The 20,054-nt window shown below is 39.9% G+C and overlaps 1 protein-coding gene across 2 annotated transcripts in view; it reads right to left on the reverse strand.

Annotated features, from left to right (window-relative positions):
• Positions 1 to 20,054, reverse strand: part of LOC141769901 (protein unc-13 homolog B-like) — a 108,025-nt gene that overhangs the window by 41,725 nt on the left and 46,246 nt on the right. Inside the window, exons 9-17 of one of the 2 annotated variants that reach the window (XM_074639411.1) lie at positions 10,460 to 10,528; positions 9,819 to 9,908; positions 8,211 to 8,351; positions 7,055 to 7,299; positions 5,721 to 5,806; positions 5,561 to 5,596; positions 4,742 to 4,783; positions 2,293 to 2,419; positions 1,586 to 1,682 (exon numbers count right to left, since the gene is read on the reverse strand). In XM_074639411.1, coding sequence (XP_074495512.1) covers positions 1,586 to 1,682; positions 2,293 to 2,419; positions 4,742 to 4,783; positions 5,561 to 5,596; positions 5,721 to 5,806; positions 7,055 to 7,299; positions 8,211 to 8,351; positions 9,819 to 9,908; positions 10,460 to 10,528 — 933 coding nt within the window. The remainder of the gene's footprint in view (positions 1 to 1,585; positions 1,683 to 2,292; positions 2,420 to 4,741; positions 4,784 to 5,560; positions 5,597 to 5,720; positions 5,807 to 7,054; positions 7,300 to 8,210; positions 8,352 to 9,818; positions 9,909 to 10,459; positions 10,529 to 20,054) is intronic. The other variant, XM_074639412.1, reaches the window with a different exon arrangement.

A 20,054-nucleotide genomic window follows, 5' to 3' on the forward strand; every position in this document is an offset into this window, starting at 1 on the left:
TAAAATATGGTTTCACAACAACAAATAGTCAGGAAGTAGCTGGTAAATGATACTAGATGTGGATCATTTATTCTTCATTTGGGTCCCCATTAGCTTCCACTAGTGCTCACGAGTCTTTCTGAGAACAATTACTGTATAACTGAGTAAGTTTTATGTTAAATGAAACCAGTTGCATCAGTTTTTAATCACAAGCAGGAATCAAAACAGAGAGGTTTTAACATACAGCAGTGTTAATGAGTAGCAATGAAACGGCTATTTTTCAGACATTGATTTAAATTTGTTTCCTGATATTTTTAGTACGTGAGTCACCATCCATTACTTCTCATATCCCCTCTCCAATTTCCTCCTTGTTACACTTAAATTCATGCACAACATTCAATTCAATTCATTTGTGTTGTAATACACATTCATAACAGCTTGGATCACAAACATAATGTCTCATCTCCGCTAACTGAGTAGCCTGCAAATTGTTCCTTTTATTGCCTTAATCAAATTCTGGTGTCTGGGGAGGCAATTTCTTTGTCCACAGGAAACAGGAAATTGAAATGGTAAATTTTCTTCCAACAGGGAGACGGTTGATGCTTCAGTTGAAAAAGATTGTCGGTAAAATTGGCAAACAAAAAAGCATGTTTTATGAAGTTACTGTCATCCTGTTGAAGTGTATAACTCAAGCTTTCTTTCAAAACACATGGACACACACACATGGCTTCACTGAGAGGGTGTAATGTGTACTAAGGGTTCGTTATATTGCCATAAATCCCTCCAGAGGGAGAAACGTGAAGACAAGATACTGTGTACTGTAGATACTGTACACAGTATTCTCCATATGATACCCAAACTTGCCTGAGAATCATTTTACATGTGTTTGTCTTTTATTACTGTGTTCTTGATTCCCTAACCATAGGGAACCACATCTGACAGGTTTGTGTAGTTTTCTGGCACACAAGAAAACACAAGTAACTGACTGTTGTGATGTGATAAGGATCAGAGCAGAGACACGTCGCTTTGCCTGTTCGCTGACGCACGGAGCAGGTTAGGACATCTTCATTGGGAAGAACTGAAACAATCTGATGTTTGATTGCTCATTCGTTCGCATCGCGCTCAGTTAGGAAGAGGCGTTACATACAGCGATCAAGCGAACTGTCAAATGGAGCACGAAAAATTGTCCAAATATACTACACGCAATGTGACTCTCTATTACATAGAGAGCGCGATATTGATAAGCTGTCAATTACTGTCAGTGTCGATTTTGACCAGTGAAAATAGGTTGGAGGTTTGCTGATGCACAGAACAGGTTAGGACATCTTCATGGAAAAAACTGAAACAATCTGCTCGCTCGTCATTCACATCGCGTCTACTTCTGAAGAGGTGTTAGACTACAGTCTAAGTTGCAAATAAGATTCTTTAAAACCTTATTTTCACTTTGATGTTTTTATTATTGATTTGTTATCCTTTTTTTGAAAATAGTGAAAATAAGGAGAGACAAAATCCTGGATTCTTAAAGTATACAAAAAAACCACATAGGAGCATTAATAATGAAGGATATGTATGCCAAGCTGAAGACATTATTGTCTCCTTGACTCACCCCTTCTCTCTTGTCTCTCTCCAGCGCTCCGTGCATGAACTCCATCGACACCTCCTCGTTCTCAGCCAGCCAGGCCAGAACAAACTGGAGGAACCACCTGGAACAATAACAAAACTCTGTTTCTACCCTTCTCTTTGATGAAACATAAAGTTCATACACAAAACCTACTGGATGTGACTCTTTTAATCTTTTGCTTTCACAAAGCGTAAACAAAATGATTTGTTGTTTATTTCTAAAGCTTGCCGATTCAGAAACATTTTTTAATCCTTTTTTCAAAACATATCTTTTCGAAAAGTCCTTCTATTAATTCTCCAGTTCTAATATGTCTTTTCTGTTTTATTTTATTTGTTTGTTTGATTCTATCGTAATGAATCTGTGAAATGTTTCCTCTTTTAATTGACTACATTTACTTGTCTCATCGTTATCCTGTGAAATGTTTTACCCATGTAAAGCACTTTTGTTTTGAAAGGTTCTGTATCAATAAAATGTATTATCATTATTACCATTACTCTGTCGTCCATATTTCTAGTGTCCAAACCCAGTGAGGAGAGTGTGTGGAATGATGTGTGTGAACTATTGTGTGTGCAACAACAGACTAAATCTCAATGGAAAGGTAGAAATAATGATGAGCTCCCGTTTGTCCGGAGGAGACAGAGACAGAGTGAGACAATGAGACGTGTGTGTGTGTGTGTGTGTGTGTTTCTTACGCAGGGTACTCAGGCACAGTGTCTGTGAAGGCGGGCAGGTCTTTAACATACTCGTTGTAAAGCCACTTGACCTTGAAGTGCAGGTTCATGTAGTCAGCAGTCTTACACAGTCTATGCTTCTCGTGTTCTGTAAAAACGACAACCGCACACAGAAACACAGCAATATAAACGCCAGATTTATCACCAGAGGTATGCTGCAGCAGTTGCAGGTTTAAAGTCTCTTGGTGAAGATTTTTAATACTCTAACTCTAATGCAGTGGTTCCCAACCTGGGGTCCGGGCCCCAACTTAGATATATTATAAGATAAGATAAGATTCAATCCATATTTGTTGGCGTTTAGCATTTCAAAAAACAGCAAGCAGGAGAGCAAATAATCTAACTGCACCATGAATTAAATTCATTTAACCACAATAAGAAAAAATCTATTTTGGTCTTTTGCAAAGACAGATGCATCATTCCTACTAGTTTTAATTACTTTCTAGGTAGCATTACATAAGATATGAAGCGTAACAGGTGGATGCACCATGACAGAGATCTATCCTTTGTGCGTCCCCTTACATTCATCCTGGGAAACAACAATATTAAAAAAAGGATCCAAACGTTCCTTGGAGTTGAGAGTCAGACAAATAATCCTGCAGTAAAGTCACACCGTGGTTTCCTCCAGCTGGTTGTAATTTTAAAAATGCTTCAACACTGGTGAAATTCTTCACTGCGAGTTTCATCAAAATCCAATCAGTGTTGTTTGTGTCTCATGAACCAACAAAACAACAAATGAATGGAGGAATGAGAGCAAAGTGACCGATCCTGGAGACCAAGCCTCCACACTGATTTCATTCTGGGCTCCAATTGAGGGACAAGTCTAACATTACAAACTAACAAGTAGAAGAGTCACAGTGCACTGAGGTCGATTTATCAACAATATTTCCATAGTTGTAGAATGATTCTAGGTCATAGAACGGCAGTAAGAAAGGAAGGATGTTAATATATTTGTAATCTATACGATAAGGAAGCTAACGTCTATTTCTACAGGTCTAAGGATGTCTTACAACTAATAATTGAAAGCAGTGTTAAAAGCAGCAAAGTAGACATGTCCTCTATCGATCAGAGGTTCCCAACCCTCGAATCATTCGCTAACGGGCTGCGAGGAAACGTGCAAGCAAACCAAAAATAAACAAGCTCAATAATAACGTCACTTTAAAGGCTAGACTTTGCATCTGTGCATCTGTTTGTGGTGCATTTTCTTCATTCCTACCTGTCATGCCCCAAACATACAAACATATATACTGATTTTTATTAAAGTGTGTTATCAGTATGCAAGGTAACCAGTCGGCTATCACCTTTTAGCATTTAGCAGTACATTAAATCTGCTGAGAGGTACTTTTTTAATCTATTTAGTAAGAAACCATAATTAACTAAAGACAGGTTTTTTTGTATTTTCATCATTTTTTGCAGTCTCAAATTGTTGTTGCAGTCTAAAAATGTCTATCCTTTAAAGGCCATCCTTTATAGGATAGACATTTTTAAATAAGGAGACATATATCATGCCTTAATCAAAACTTTTATCCCATGTATCCCCCAAAATGGGACTCAAGGTAGACCTTGTGTCCACGGTGCAAATAAGGTCTGGAATCTCTGCTATGGATGTCTAATTACTAGGGACGCTCTTTTTGAAAAATGTTCTTAACCGATTACCGACCCTTGTTAACCGATTATTAACCGTTAACCGACAAGATTTGTGCTTCACTCCAGCTGCAGGAGCACAACAGATATTCGTTGACGGGAGTCCCCAGTTCACCGTCCGGGAGCGTTAACTTAGCAGCTACGATGCTGCGTGTAGTGTCGCAGACATGCAGCCACTTTCCCAGTAAAAGTCTCCGCCACATTTAGTTTAGTTACGCAGGTTGTCAGCTGTGTGTCAGCCCGGCGTAACGGTACTTTGTCTGCCTGGCATAACTTTAGCAAGTTTCCATCAAACAGTGTGTGTATTTGTGCTACGTTAGCAGCTCTAGCATTGCCTGAGGCTTCGTGCTCGCCACCGCACACATAGTCTGCGTAACTTTAGCGAGTTTCCAACAGACCGTGTGTGTGTGTTGGCGGTGAGTGTGAGGTTGTTGGTGGCGTTATAGCTGTGAACGTAGGTGTAGCAGTGTGTGTAGTTTATTTGTCTGTGAATAAATGCTACAAAACTACAACTCCTCCGCTCAACTCAAGCGAGCCAGAGACCTCCGCCTCTTAAGGTGGAGTGTTTAGGTGGACCAGCTTTTCTCCTTAAAGTGACGAGCCGCTCCTCTGAGCCGCTCAGCTTTTTAATTAATTATTAACATTTCTTTTAACCGTTTTAACCGATAGCGTTAATCAGTTAAAATGATTAATGTCGGTTAATGGTTAAACGGTTAATTATGGACATCCCTACTAATTACAAATACACACACACACACACTCATCTTACCAGTGGAGAAATCAACTTTACGGACACGAAATGTGGTGGGAGCTGAGATGGCAACAGAATTACAAAACAAAGCAATGAGAGTTCAGAGAAAAAGGAGAAACAGGTTAGAAAAGAAAAGACTGAAATGAGAATTTTAGAGATGAAAAAAAAATAATGTTAGACAATACTCACAATACTAGGGGGGATTAAAGGTAGACTAGACACAGACAAAAATAACAACCTAGAAATGGGTCCCCTGAAGGATTTGTCAGCGATCTAACTTGTGATTTGAGCTCTAACAGACTATCTGACTCAGGTACAAAACACCTCAGTGTGCTAGACAACGTTTCAGGACACTATAGTTTCTACAGTTTCTACAGTGTTACTATGAGACACAGTCAAAAGCTAGAAGATTGAAGCAGGTTTCAAATAAGACAGAGGGACTCTCTGATGATGGCTCACTGACTTGGAACAGCTGTTCTCGCATTAATCTCCAAAGTACATCTTACAGTATAATAAGGAGCGTATTAGGTGCAATTAATGTTATAGAGAGGCGAAGTCCCGCGAAACACCCGAAGTGGAGAGACTTTGCCTCTCTATACACACAAAACTGTTTGTGTGTATAACCGTTTTTCACAACACCCAACGCACCATATTATTTATTTTTTATAGCATTTTAAAGTTTTCGATGACCTTCAAGAGAGTCTGTATTCCCTTAACGCCCGCTGCCAAAGATGTTTGATCAAAATGTACTTGTTTTGACCGGACGACGTTAGATTATAGCTTTGACTTCTGACTGCATCTTGTTATCAGCTACGTTATGTTTGTCTATAATCTCACCGTTGTTCCAGCGGTAGTGGTCGACTTTAAATAAAACTGGAAGAGACGATGGCAAAGAGAAGAAAGAGAGATGATGAAGAGCGAAAGTGAAGTGTGAATGTGGAGGGGAAGAAATCTCTCTCTTACTTTCACACACAGATACAGACACACACAGTCTTACCCTCCAGGGCATATTTCATGTCCTGAGCAAACAGCCTCCACATGACCTCCGTGCTGACTTTACCCACATCGAGCTCCTGAGGAAACCTGAAGTCAGAGTTCAGACAAACAGTTAAACTATTAGTTAATGTGCATCTTTAAGCAAGTTGGACATTTACACAAAAATGCAATCAATCACCAGAAGACACACACAAACACAAACAGTAGCTCCGGGGGGTTTCTCAGACCTTTACAGTTGGAAACTTGTTGAAACAACAAACTGACATTAATAATGTATGAGCCAATATTTTATCAGTTTCCTGTGTTTACAGTCATTAAAAGGGAAACAACTTGCAGCAACAAGTTTAAAGGAGCAGTGGGTAGGATTTGGCGGCATCTGGAGGTGAGGTTGCAGATTGCAACCAACTGAAACTTCATGCCCCTTAGTGTCACTTTAGGCAACAACACCACGCTTAAAACTACTACATTTGTATGGGACACGAACGAACAGCTGATCGTATCGTGATGCACGCGACACGAACAGCAGTCTCCAGGATGAAAACCCTGTGTTTGTTGGACCCCTTCTCTCCCATCCCACCTGCACTTAGTGCGTCTTTTCGCTCTTTAAACTTGTCATGAGGTAGCGTTGTTGAGTTGAGGTCCTCTCTCCGCTCTGTGTCTGTGAAGTAGTTACGATGCGGCGGTGCTTGTGCATGTGTGTGTGGGGGGGGGGCGTTGCCTTGGAAGGAGACCCGAGGGGAGGGGGTAAGTTTAGACGGAGCTCCTTTCAAATTATGCTAGCTTTCCAACATCGTCGACCCTATCTTTAATATTATATTCCATTTCTGCAAACAGAAATGTTACACACTGGTCCTTTAAATAATGTGCTCCTAGCAATCTACAGTATTTGTGTTAGAAAATCCAAAATAACAGTAAATACTGTGTTTAAAAGTTAAAAAAAAAGACCAAAATATTCAAATTTTAGATTCAATTTTGAATTAAAATCATCCAAAAATAAACTACAGCGATACATAGATTTATTTTATAGGTAAAAATGATTGTTTTAAAAGTAACTGAAAGTTTATATATATTCCAACCTGTGAATACTTATAGAGTATACACTAGAGAAGCCAACCACTAACGTCAGCATGTACTGCTTGTATGTGGCAATAGGAGGCTGCTGTGAACACATTTCCTCAATTACCGGTTGAGATTTATAATAAATTGAACATGTTGTGAGCCGTATGTTAGTTTAATAATTTTCTCCGTTATGAAATATGACATAATTGAAATGAACTGTGAACTTATCTCAGATGTACAAGATGCCAGATAAAGGTAATAAAAGTCAGCACTGACTGGTTAATGATGGGTGTGTAGGAGTTCTTGTCCTCCTCAATGATGGAGACGATGAGCGTGATGAGTTTAGGCCAGAACTCCAGATTCTGGATGCTCGGTCCCTGCTCCTCCTGCTGGATCTCCTCTTTCTTCTCCTCCTCTTCCTCCTCCTCCTCCTCCTCATCTTCCTCTTCACCGTCTTCCTCCCCCTCCTCTCCCTCCACCTTTTCCTTCTTCTTCTTCTTCTTTTTCTTCTCCGGCTGAGGCTGCAAGAGGGAAAAAGACAGAAGATGAGAGAATGATGTGTTTAAGGTTTAATGTCCAGCCAGCACTTGCAAACAGAAACAAAATAAAATAAGTTTTAGTGCTCAATAGTTGTAATTTCAATAAACGATCTGCACTGAATAATTTACAACAATATTATTCCTCCATCGTATTGATTTGTTTTCAAAGATTCTAGCTCCATGTTTGTGTGACAAACTTCTGCACCCTCCATAACGCTGGAAAAAGATGACTTTTCTTGATTACCATGGAAATAATTGTTAATTTATACTAAACACGGGCTGATTTAATGAGTTTAGACACATTAAGACACACATCTTTCCGGGCACGGTTAAAAATACTCAGTGTTCTGGTGGAGATAATTCTTCGGCTGATGGAGACTCAGTTAATTAGTGCAACCAGCATGTGCTGTATGTACTGAGATTAATATGAGCAGTTGATAAATAAAAATAAAGTCAGATTCAGATCCTGTTTTTAGTTGATTTATAAACTTTGTCATAGAACAACTCTGTTGAAGGAACAGTTTATATGATTTCGGGGATCTATGAGCAGAAATGTAATATTCATAACTATGTTTTCATCTTATATATATTATATATATTCATTTATAATCACCTGAAACTAAGAATCGTTGTGTTTTCGTTAGCTTAGAATGAGCCGTGTATATCTACATAGCGAGCGGGTCCTCTTCATGGAGTCCGTTTCTACAGTAGCAAACCATGTAGCGAGAGCCTTTTACGTTTTTACATCACCTGCAGGTCACCGTAGTTCTCCGACACGCTTGTGAAACTGCGCTAACGTGAGCCGCAGAGTGCAAAACCTGTCGCAATAACTTCAATAGCGCAATACCGCAATGTAGAAGCTTAAAACGTGCCGACGATGCTAAGAAACTCACCGGTTGGACGGCGGGCTGGAACTGGCGGTTGAAGAGCTCCATACAGTTGTTGAAGATGTACTCGTAGGTGGAGTTCAGACAGGCCTTGACGCAGTCCCGCACCACGTTGGCGGCCCTGGGAGGACTCTGCAGCTCCAAGACCTGCACAACACCGGACAAGTCAGACATAAGTTGTATAGAAACACACATATATCCATGCATTTATAAGCCATATAGTAGGTAAATATAAACATTATCATCATTATCATAAGAGGTTTGGTTAGGTAATCCAGAATGTAAACACTTCAGACAATAAACAAGAGGCTGTGATCTACGACGGCGTATCAGGGCCACTGTAGGTAAAAAAAGTAATAATTACGTAGCCGGGGGAAAGGGGTAATCATAGAAATATTCTATGGTAAAAAACTTGGAATTTCCAAGATTAAAGTTATAAATTTATGAGAAAAAAAACTCAGATATTTTCAGAGATTAAAGTGGAAAAAGTTACAAAAATAAAAATCATACATTTATGAGAAGAATCTCTGAAAAATAGTAGATCGATTTGTTTTAAAGCCTGAAAGTTGTAAAACTTCTCTCAACTATCAGAGAACCATTAAAAGTCAAAACACAGAAAAAAAAAAAAAATGAAAGTTATATGGTTTTCATATGATATCAACAATATCTAAATAGTCACAAGGTGTAAGTTGGTGATTACAAATACATCAATGAAAATAAAATAAACAGAAATATTTGGACACATTTTGGGCAAAAGTGAGATTCAAAGACTCCTTCCAAACTGGAATAGAAAACAAATATGCATACATGAAAATATTAATAAACACACACAGATCCACAACCTTTCCTCTGTTCTCCACTGAGGAATCAATCTTCTCATAACAGACCTGAACTCGACAGCACAAGTTATGTGATGAGAGACATTAGTCAGAGACGGCAATCAATCCTGCAACACTGCAGCTCTACTTTGTGTTTCTGCTCCTATGAACGTCTTCACAAGGACCACAATTGACCAAACATACTGACAATTCTGGGAATGTGTTAGTGTCAGTAGAGAGGAGACTTCAGTTTATGTAATATAAGTGTGTGAGTTTAGAGTATCTTTGCTATGATTATCTTACCATTGGATATTGACGGAATAAATTTGCCCTTATTCTAATGTATTTTTCTTTTCACTCAACTTTTATTTAAATCTCGAAGAATCATTGAGGCCCTCATTATTAATGCAACGTATCCTCATACAACAGTTCATATGATATCTTACGAAAAGTTTTCATGCATTCTCCTACAGATGTCCTGCAAGATGTGTCATTATCGGCTTGTTACATGCATACAGTTTTTTTTCAAAATAAACTTATGTCTTCACAGGAAACAACTTAGTTAGGTTTAGGCAACAAAACTACTTTTTAGGTTGAGGAAAAGATTGTGGTTTGGGTTAAAATAACACCAGAAGTGGTGTTACTTAAGTGCGGAAGTTATGTGACAAATCAACATTGGCTTCTGGTTTCACACAGGACAGAAACGCCAGTCTCCTGTGCAAAGGTCCATCCACCCCGACCTCGTCAAGGAGACTGGCGTTTGCCCACTGTTATTGAGCTGATATTGTGTTCCTACCTTCATCCTGAAGAAGGTGATGCTGGTGAGAAGATCCACTGTTGACTTGAGGTCATGGAGGCGAGGCTTGCTGCTGGCTGAGAAGTTGTTCTGCAGACAAACAACAGTTTGTTTAGCTTATCTTCCTTTTTGGATTAAAGCCTTTTAGGATCTTGTTTTTACTATAATTGATTTATTTATTCAATTATGGTTGCCCTTTTAGTGTTCATCATATCAAGCTCCCATTTTACTCGGCTTTTAATTTACTGCATAACCGATTACAAGCAGTCGTGATGAATACAAGAAGCCAGAGGCACAATATAATCCTTACACAAACTATATGAAAAACCTGCTGTGACCCCAGAGTACGCTGAAGAGACGGAAAAATAAACAACGTCTGAGTAGCTGAAAAGAAAGTATTTTTAACATCAAGAGCATATTGGGAGAAATAAAGAAGCCAGATGACAGCAGGAGGTGGTAAAATATTTGCTGGAGACAGTTTGAGGCTGATGATAAGTTAATAGTTTATGTTGACTTGTCGTACTCGTGTCATTTTTGTGTGAATGAATGGGGACAAACGTACATGTCTGGGATGGACTGAAGCTATAGATCTGCGTGTACTGAAGAAAAGAATCAAAGCAGCTGAAAGCAGAGAGACTCACTCTGTACATGGAGAGGTCGATACGCAGGGAGTTGTGCAGCTGATCCAGGAGCTTCACAAAACGATCTCTCTGTTGGAGACAGAAAAGAAAGAGCAAAAGAGACTTTACTCAGATTCTTGCACTTGTTCAGACAGCGAGAAGGAGACACAGACATGAGCAATTTGCAGCCTGTGAGTGTGTTTGAGTGTCTGTCTCTGGGTGAATATGTGTGTTGTCTAGCACCATGGAGAAGAACAGAGGGACTGACTGATGCAGAGAGAAAAAGACGTTTTGTCTGAGAAACGCATCAAAACAGAGACAAAAAATATAAGACCATGAGAGCTACATGAGTATATCTAAGTTTGGAAAAGCAGTTTCGTACGTCACGACTGTTGCTGATGATGAAAAGCTTCTGTTAGTGTTGAGAGAACACAGAAACGCTGCAGGGCTGGCAGTTCAGTTTGGTAGCAACAAGACAAGACAGGCAGATGAAAAATAATCTGTTAACCCACACTGATGTTAAAGGAATACTCTCGTTTCTCTCATGCCTCCATGGTGAACGGAATATCCGAAAACGTAGAAAAGTCTTGATGAATTGAAGTAAATCGGGGCCAAATTTAACAACAAACAAACAACAAACTCTCACACAACTCATGCAGTTTAATCCAAGTCCCATTTAACCAGTTATATGCTCATTGTGTTCATTTTTCACAACTCTTTACATCACGTTCATATAACAGACACTTTCGTTTTGTAACTTGCACACTCACATTCAGGACCCGTCTTGCTTAAAAACATGGAGGCACATGGACCGGGAGGAGCCGGGGATCGAACCACTATGATCAACAGCCAACCGGCTCTAGTGCCTGAGCTACAGCCAGTAGCGGTATCCCCATTGCTTATTTTGTCATCTATCCACTACTTTCCTTTATGTTCTGGCAACACAGATGTATTTTCATGTCATGCCAAGAAAGCAAATAGAAATTGAGAGAGAGAGAGAGAGAGAGAGTACTCTGGCATAGGGGGAGTCACGACATGGCTGACGAACTAAGGAGATCAAATGAGTTTGGTGTGATAGAGAGAACGAGGGGGAGGAAGAAAGAGAAGCGGGGTTTCCAGCCTCTCTGGAAATTGGCAAAAGTCACTCACACATTTCTCTAACAGGTAACATCACCGGAGAATCCCACATCGGTGCAATCTGATTACATAACAGTTAAAAAGTTTACTTGGATATCTGTCATACCTCGATCCTTCCTTTAAACAGTCATGGCTGCATAGCAATTAGTTTGTACATTGTTAGTTTACCGGAAAGGGTTTCCCTTTTTTATGTTTAGATGAAAGTCTGAACAACGGCCAACATTACCTGGCATAAAAAACTGCTAAACTCTTGAAAGACTCTTTTCAACTGTTGTTTGTGTCTATGTGTGCGTCCCGTGGTGGCAGGAACAATGCAAACAGAGACAGCAGAGAGCTGCTTTGTGAGTCATGAGAATTAAGAAACCACGGAGATGAGTTTGGTTTTAGATGAGAGGAAATGAAGCAGAGGGAGGGAGAAATCCCCCAACGCTGACTCGCCAAAGCTCCTCTCTAAACTTGAAGGATGAGGCTGGTAATATTCGATGTTTTATATTGTCAACAAACCAACAATTAATTTATCCTACTAACAAGTTTTAGAGCTCCATTGTTGCATCCAAAAACGACTGCACACACTCTTAATAAGGGCAGTATCTAAGTCCTGACACCAAACCACTGGATCAGATTGGTGAATCCTTCATTTTTTACGCCTTTAGTAGGAACCAATAGGGTTGGGGCCGAATGGCTGCCACCGACTGTTCGACTGTTATCAGCTCATTAAATGTGCGTCCTTATAAGCCTCACAGATGTGGGTCAGTAGGGGCCTGCCACCTACTATGTTGTAAAAGTGAAAGTGAAACACGATACACGATGTAACACGATTTGACACTTCAAATTTAGGGAAAAATATTGCATTTTGGCTTAAAATAACTATGTTTTACTACGTAAAAGTGAAAGTGAAACTTAAGGTTGTGAACAAAAAGACATTTTCATGGGATGGGAACTCCAGTCTCCTGGGTGAAAGCCCTGTGTTTTGTTTCCCATTGCGTCTTGTATCCAGATTGTATCTGGATATGATTTAACCTGATTACATTTACACCTGGTATTAATATGTGTCTCCAGTGTCCACATTGAGATCCGATTGACATCCGATCGCTCTGTCTGAAAGGGCTGAAAGGAAGGCTGCATACGCACAGGCTTGCAGCCAGACACTGCCGGAGAGGCGGTGTGCAATGCGTGGACAAATCAGCCTCAAAACGCCGCCGTTTAGAGGGAGAGGACCTGCAGACGTGACTTTGAGGTACGTCTACACTCGCACACACAGAGAGGATGACTGAGCGATGGCGGTGATCTCTCCGGTCACAGCGGTCCAGTGACCGGAGGAGCGCTGGGAGCGCGCTGCACCAAAGCTTTGAATATTCGCTGCTGATTACTACCAAAGTTCCAGGGCCCAAAAAATGGAACTCAGGACAGATGAAATTCTGCCCATTTAGTTGTTGTATGTGGATTGAAAATGAAGTTGCATTTACACTTGTGTTCAATGTAGTCACAATGTGTCCCTAACGTTTTGGCTGCATTTACACCTGTACTTTCAGTGGTCAAGAACTATCCGATTGCAATTCGATCACCCAAATGCATTTTAATGCTAAGTGTAAAGGGGTATGAGGCTTATAACCACCGATAACGTCCATTTAATAACCGTCTGGAATGCCACAGACAGCGCAGCGAAGGGCAGTGATGTTTGGTCTTTTTATGGGATTTGTTGACAATAAGAAAAACATATATAATATCGGCAGCCTTAACCTTAAACTCAACTCTAAACATTCAACCTTCAAATGTCCTCACTTTCAAAAGCTGTCCTCTCAACTGTCAACGTTTAAAATCCAGGAACACACACACACACACACACATCTGACCTAAAAAAACAAATCCAGAGACAAGAATAAGAGATCAGTTCTGACCTTTAAAAAAATAACACCTTGTCACATTGTCCTTCCCTAAAGCACACACATAGACTCACACACACACTCACATATAGCGGTTAGTCCCTACGGGTCTACTGCAGTGATTTCCTGAACATCCCCGTGTCCTCTGCTGCTGTGACACAATTTATGTGATCATAAAACATTTGGCATTATGTTTCAATTCATCAGATGTGTGATAAATATCTTTTTCATCCTGGAATAATTCAACATTACAAGCCCAAAGGTTTCACTTCTTAATTAAGTTAAGTAGCCTGAAGGAGAAAACAGAAATTATCATTTTAGAGCTGAACTTCAACTTTTATTTTTGCATAAAAGTCTGCAACCAGGTATATTATTCTCAGGGACTCCGTTTAATCACCATTGTATGAACCTTCAGTGTCTTTCTTTTGTATTTTGAGAGTTTTTAATGCACCAAAATCCTTCAGCTATTGTTGGTGCGTACATTATATTGTTATTGTATTCTATTATTGTTGTTTTTTATATCCTTTATGTCCTTTTTTCCCTCTGACCAATAGACAGGCCCAAGAGACAAAGAGCTCGCTCTGTAACTTCTATGTCTTTTGTGACCTCTGTGACACTATAGCTCAGTGAATAGGACAGGGCAGTGAGTCCAACCTAATCACGTCTTTTCCCTCCATCTGCTGTGGAGCAGGTGCAGAATCACCACAAGCTAATAAAAGGTACTTTAAACAAGACGACATTGAATTATCTTGTGGAGGAAACAGCATGTATTGCTCTGTTCCTGGAGGAACTGTTGCCCAAAGCAGGAACAAACACGTCAATAACAAAAGTCAAAGAGCCAAATAGAAGTTCGGTGACAAACTGTTGGAATAATTTGGAGATGAGACACCGTCTCTGTCTCCTTTAATCCTTTAATCCTAATGTGTCAGTGTCCAGCCTGATGACTTTGTTTTAGATGGAAATCACTGACACTTCAACTTGGTTAGATTTAGGCAAGAAAACTACTTAGTTAGGTTTAGGAAAAGAATGTGATTTGGCTTGGAATAACTCCGGAAGTGGAGTAACTTAAGTATGTAACTTACGTGACAATACTGTATATACAAATTACAGTGCGTTCTTTTTCGTAGGTGTAACTACAAACTGTGTATGAGACCAGTCTGACCAGTTGAGCACCATCTCCATTTTCCCTATATTAAATAGTACATACTCCTATTCACGGACCTTTCTGCGGAATTTCAATTACATATAACTTCCTCTCGGAGATAATGACACTATGGGAACCATAAAATAAAATGTCAACATATAATCCACAAAAAAATGCAGGTAGTTTTGGGATTAAATCACATTTCTTGCAGAAATCAGCACAAAACACCATTGCATTTAATGCTTTTGACTTCAGGCGGTGTAAATCTGAACTCTAAATTCTTTACAGCAAAATTGCAGTGAGCTGCTTGACACCGAACGCTACTGTACCTCTCCTCCCACTCTGAGGTGTAATCATATTCAAGTCACGAAAGTACAAAACGGGCACAGACAGGAATGAAAAATAGGCCCTCCTGATGAAAGTGTCACTCACACCGAATCATAGATGAAACATTTTATGCTGAAATGAACCTAAATGACCTTAATCACGTTAATCCATGATCTGCTCTGCTGCAAAACCTTTAGTACAAGTTCAGTAATTAACTTTTAAAAAGCAATCACTGCTCATTAAGGGCGCTTTCATGAGCCATAGTCCGTTTGGCTAGTCTGAATCAGAGTGAAATTGGTACTTTTGGCTCGTTTTCTATGTAGTCTGGTTCGGTTTCACAATGCACAAATTAAAATTTGCTGAGGGATGTGTACAAAGGAGCAGGGCCGAAGTGCTTTCACTTTTCTTCTCCTCTAGTTTATCTTGAATGACTTTATAAACGTCACTGTTTTTGTGGACTCTATTTAACATATTCTGTGTTCTGTTCAGCCCAGATGTCAAGCAAACATCAGACTTCTGCAGAAGTCCAGGTCAGACCTGTTTTTTATCTGTGTCTCAACAAATGCCCGCACAGAAAGCCTGCATTTTGGTTCGCTTGGAAATGGTCCGAGACCGCCTCTCGCAAGCGGTCTCGGCCCTGGTCCGCACCAGAGCGCGATTACTGCGTTTACAAAGCGCACCAGAGTTCGAGAAATGTCTTGTGAAAGTGCCCTTAAGCATTTAAGGAACTCAAAGAAAGCTTTTGTTGCCGCTCATTGCTGAAACTAGACATTCACAGCAGCTCCAGCAGTACTATCTGTAGCTGAAAACTACAGGGAGGTGTGAAGGTGTATAACAGCTAAGGGGCATCGCTGTAAATGAATCACACTGAACCTGCTCAGCTAAAGTAATTTATGGTAAACACAACCAAAAAGAATCCAGTGAGTAATGTTCGTTCCCGTTGCATTAACAGCTTCCTTCCTAACCAAAGAATGAGGGGAAGTTTGAGATGCTGGCATGTTTGTATAGTCTCCACACACCCAGAGTCTACTCCGCAGGCACCCACACACCTGTACAACATGACAGACCGCGTCGGTAAAACTGTCAGCTGATGACATGATCTCAGCGATGAGTTATGAAGAGCAGAGAGAGGGGAGGGAGAGCAGATCGATATGATGCCATCTTTTATAGACGGATGCAGGGCGGAGCAGAGGAGAGGGAGGGAGAAGACACACTACACAGACGACGGGAGGGGAGATACATGATGAAGTGAAGTTTTGCAAGTTAGTTATCACCTTATTGCCATGGCAACAGGTACAATGAAATTGGCGGGGCTCAAAATTTAAACAATAAAAAAAAGCAATAAAGAATCATAAAAAGAGAAGGAGGGTAAATAATTTGTGTGGTTTTCGAGGTCTGTCTGGAAGGAGTGAGACAGTAAAATAAAAAAAGCTCCAGCAAATGAAAGAGACAGACGGACAGACAGACTGAGGCCGAACAGATGGTAAAAAACAAATAACATCACTGCTGTCTGTGTGTTTTTCTAAAAAATCTAAATAAGAAATCAATGAAGCAAAAATAGATAATTAGAAATTGTTACAAAATACCCTTTGATCAAGCAATCAACTCTAATATCAGTATAAAAACTAGAATTGCCGCCTTGTGGTTGTATGTCTCCATCCACCGACCGGTCAAGTTACAGTTTACATCCACGTCTGTCCAAAATATCATCCCTTCATTATTTAATCCTGTTAGACATTTGTGTGAAATTGTCAGAATTAGCAGATTAAATCTTGAGTTATGGCAAAAAAAAACATGTTTTGTGAGAACAACCAAAATCTAATCCTTGAATCCAAGTGGACGTTTGTGCCAAATTTGAAGAAATTCATTCAAGCTGTTCCTGAATTATCACGAGAATGGGACAGACGTGAGGTCACAGTGACCTTGACCTTTGACCACCAAAATCTAATCAGTTCATCCTTGAGTCCAAGTGGATGTTTGTGCCAAATTTGAAGTACCAGGCGTTCATGAGATATCACGTTCAAAAGAATGGATTGGACAGATGGACGAGCTAAAAACATAATGCCTCCGGCCACGGCTGGCGCCAATATTTATTTATTAATTTATTTATTCAGTGAGCTAGTTTATTAGTTCCCATACAACTAAACTGCATAACCAAAATATGTTTCGAGGGACACGTATTTTCTCCCAGATTACAGTTACAGTTACAGTTTTAAACACGTAGTTAACGTTGTACATTGAAACAAAACAAAACTACTAGGTTAGGTTTAGTAAAAAAACAACATGGTTTGGATTAAAATGAATATGTTTCACACGGGACATGAACAGCGGTCTTCTGGGGGAAAGTCCGGTGTTTGTTGGACCAATCAGATGTTGACTTTCTGGCTTGTTATACCCGATATTATTCAAAAATGTTATTATTTAACGTAACTTTCATTAACGCTCAATATAACACGTCACCTACGCTGCGCGTCGTTCGTTGTACTTCGGCACTCGCTGCGGCCGTCACAGGTATTTGTGAAACATCAAAGACAAACGTAGTCCACGACAAAATACGTTTCCCTCCAACCTAACTGAGAATTAAATTTAGTTGTACGGGAATGTAGTTTTTAGGAGCCTTGCCCTCCCTATTAGTAAGTAATACCTTAATACATTTAGAGCTCACAGGTTAATTAATGTCTTAAAATACAGTCAGTCTAGGATAATTAGTTTTTATGAGAAGTCCAAACATTATTATTACAGACGCTTAGTCATGAATTAGTGTCAGCCCTCTCTGCTACAGTGTATGATATGTCATGCATTAAATCATACATTAATTCAAGCTGAGTCATGCATTAAATCGTGCTGACTCATGCATTAATTACTGTCAAGTCATTAGACTGTTACTGATGTTCTCTGTGATCAAACAGGGAAAGAGAGAGCAGCTTAAAGAAACGAATGAATTACCCAGAAACACAGAAAACGACTCAATTCAGCTAAATATAATGAGAGAAATAAACTTATCTATCTTTCCAGCAGGGCTTGTTACCAACCCAGAAATAGTTGTAGTTGATGGTGAGAGCAGGTCTGCCTGCATCCCCCGGCCCATTAAAGCAAGAGCACCCCGCCTGCAGTCGCTCGTATATCACCAGAGCCTGAGTGCAACCGGTAGCAGGACTGAAGTCGGCTCTATTGGCAAAGATCCCAGCAGACATTAAGCTCGGCCTCTAACTGTCATTGTCCCCCCCCGTCTGTGGTGGCTCATGTGGGGCCCGCGGGCCGGATTTGGGCCACTGCAAAGTTCAGAGCCGTCCCCAAAGGTCCCAGAGTGATAACACATTACCTTTTAATGAGGAAGATTATTAGCAGCATAAACAAACACCTGCTGGCTGGCTGGCTGCTGGCAGATCATTCAGAATGGATGTTTATGTGAAACAGTCCTTTACAAAGCTTTGAAGGGACAGTTTGGGTGTGTTAGTTTGGAGAAACAGACAGGAGTACCATATCAGTTTAAGTGTACACTATATTTAAACTCCAATAGTACTCCTGTCTGTTTCTCCAAACTCCATCTACTGTAGGTAATACACTGACTATGGAGAAGTACCTCATACAACCCCACTTCAAAACACCTGAACTATCCCTTTAAGTATTACTGGCAATCCAGGTTACCTTTTGTGGGAAGACTTTGTGACGCCTACTGCTTTAAATCTAATTCAAACATTTCTTACCTGTAAAGGATTAAATCTCAAGTCGTTATAAATGTCTGCTCTTTTGTTGAGTTTGTGTCTGACTCTACTAGTAGCTTTCTAAATCACAGTCATTACAGTGACTAAAAGCTATTTGTATAATCTTACATAATCATATCAAGAAGAAAAGAGCATTTTGTTTGAGTAAAAGCAGCTTGAAGGTAAATGTTAAATTCATTAGAGAGAGATGCTTTGACCGCCAGCTGAATCTCAACATGTCCTGGATATTTTTAACATTGTTATGTATCTACGATGCTCTGGAGAGACAAAACTAAAAATGACGAGGTAAACATGTCATCCATCAAGCATAAAGCACCTCCTCCTAACGCAATCACATGTCACTGTCATTGTGGTGCAACCAATAACCATGGCAGGGTAATTTTGAGAGGGCAATCATGCAGGCTTTATCAGAATCAAATCAGTAGAGTCTGAGAAATCAGTTGTGACTGATGAAAGATGCAGCGAATAAAGAAACAGACAGAGAAGGAGTCAGCCCATAACCTCCAGAGAAATACTGGGAAATGCATGAGATGTATGTTGGAAGGTTTTGAGCATCCTTTCCATGCAGTATAAATCATATTATCAGTAGCTGCAGCTCTACAGATTCTTCGTAGTTGCACTGACATCAAGAAACATTAAAAGAATAATCTATTTAGCTTTCGGCTTTGTTATCCTAGCTGGTCGTCATCTTGTATTTTTTATCAGTTTGCCTCTTTTTGGACTTCTTTCCTTTATAGTGCACATGTTGATAACGTATTTTTCTTTTTGGTACCATGCAACAATGAGCCACTGATAACTAGGAAGTGTTTATGTTCAGTCTGAGTTTGCTGACTAAATATATCCCTGATAAAATAATCCAATAATGAGCTACAAGAACAGAGAAACACCTCAACTGCAGTTTTAGACTACCTCTGCACTATCAGACCTCCAGCAGTGTTAGACAGATTTAATTTAAGATGGTTAATTATAGGTATAATTTAACTTTATCTAATTTAACTTCCCATAACTTTAGAATTGGTTTTGACAAAGCTCTGTGTATCGATCTGGTGAGGACTTTAAAGTACTTGTGCTTCTTAGCTGATTATCAAATCACCTGTTTTCTGTCCACAGCAGTAAAAAGTAGTTGTCTACTTCCAGCATGTTCTCACTCCTGAGTCGTCAAATACAGAAGCTTGTTCAGTGGCCCTACGCGTCAAACTATGACGCTCTACGTGGTCGTAGTTATGACAGGAGTAAAGGAAGAAGTCAAGTGATGTAGTATAAAGAGCGAAAAAACACAGGACTTTCGGCGTTTGTGTCCTGTGTGAAAATGTACCCAACGTTTCGTATGGTGACGTAACGCTGAGTATGTGACATACTTAACTACGTAACAAACACTCTTTTTTTAACCCAAACTACGA

The sequence above is a fragment of the Sebastes fasciatus genome, chromosome 6, assembly GCF_043250625.1.
Source record: "Sebastes fasciatus isolate fSebFas1 chromosome 6, fSebFas1.pri, whole genome shotgun sequence".
NCBI lineage: Eukaryota > Metazoa > Chordata > Actinopteri > Perciformes > Sebastidae > Sebastes > Sebastes fasciatus.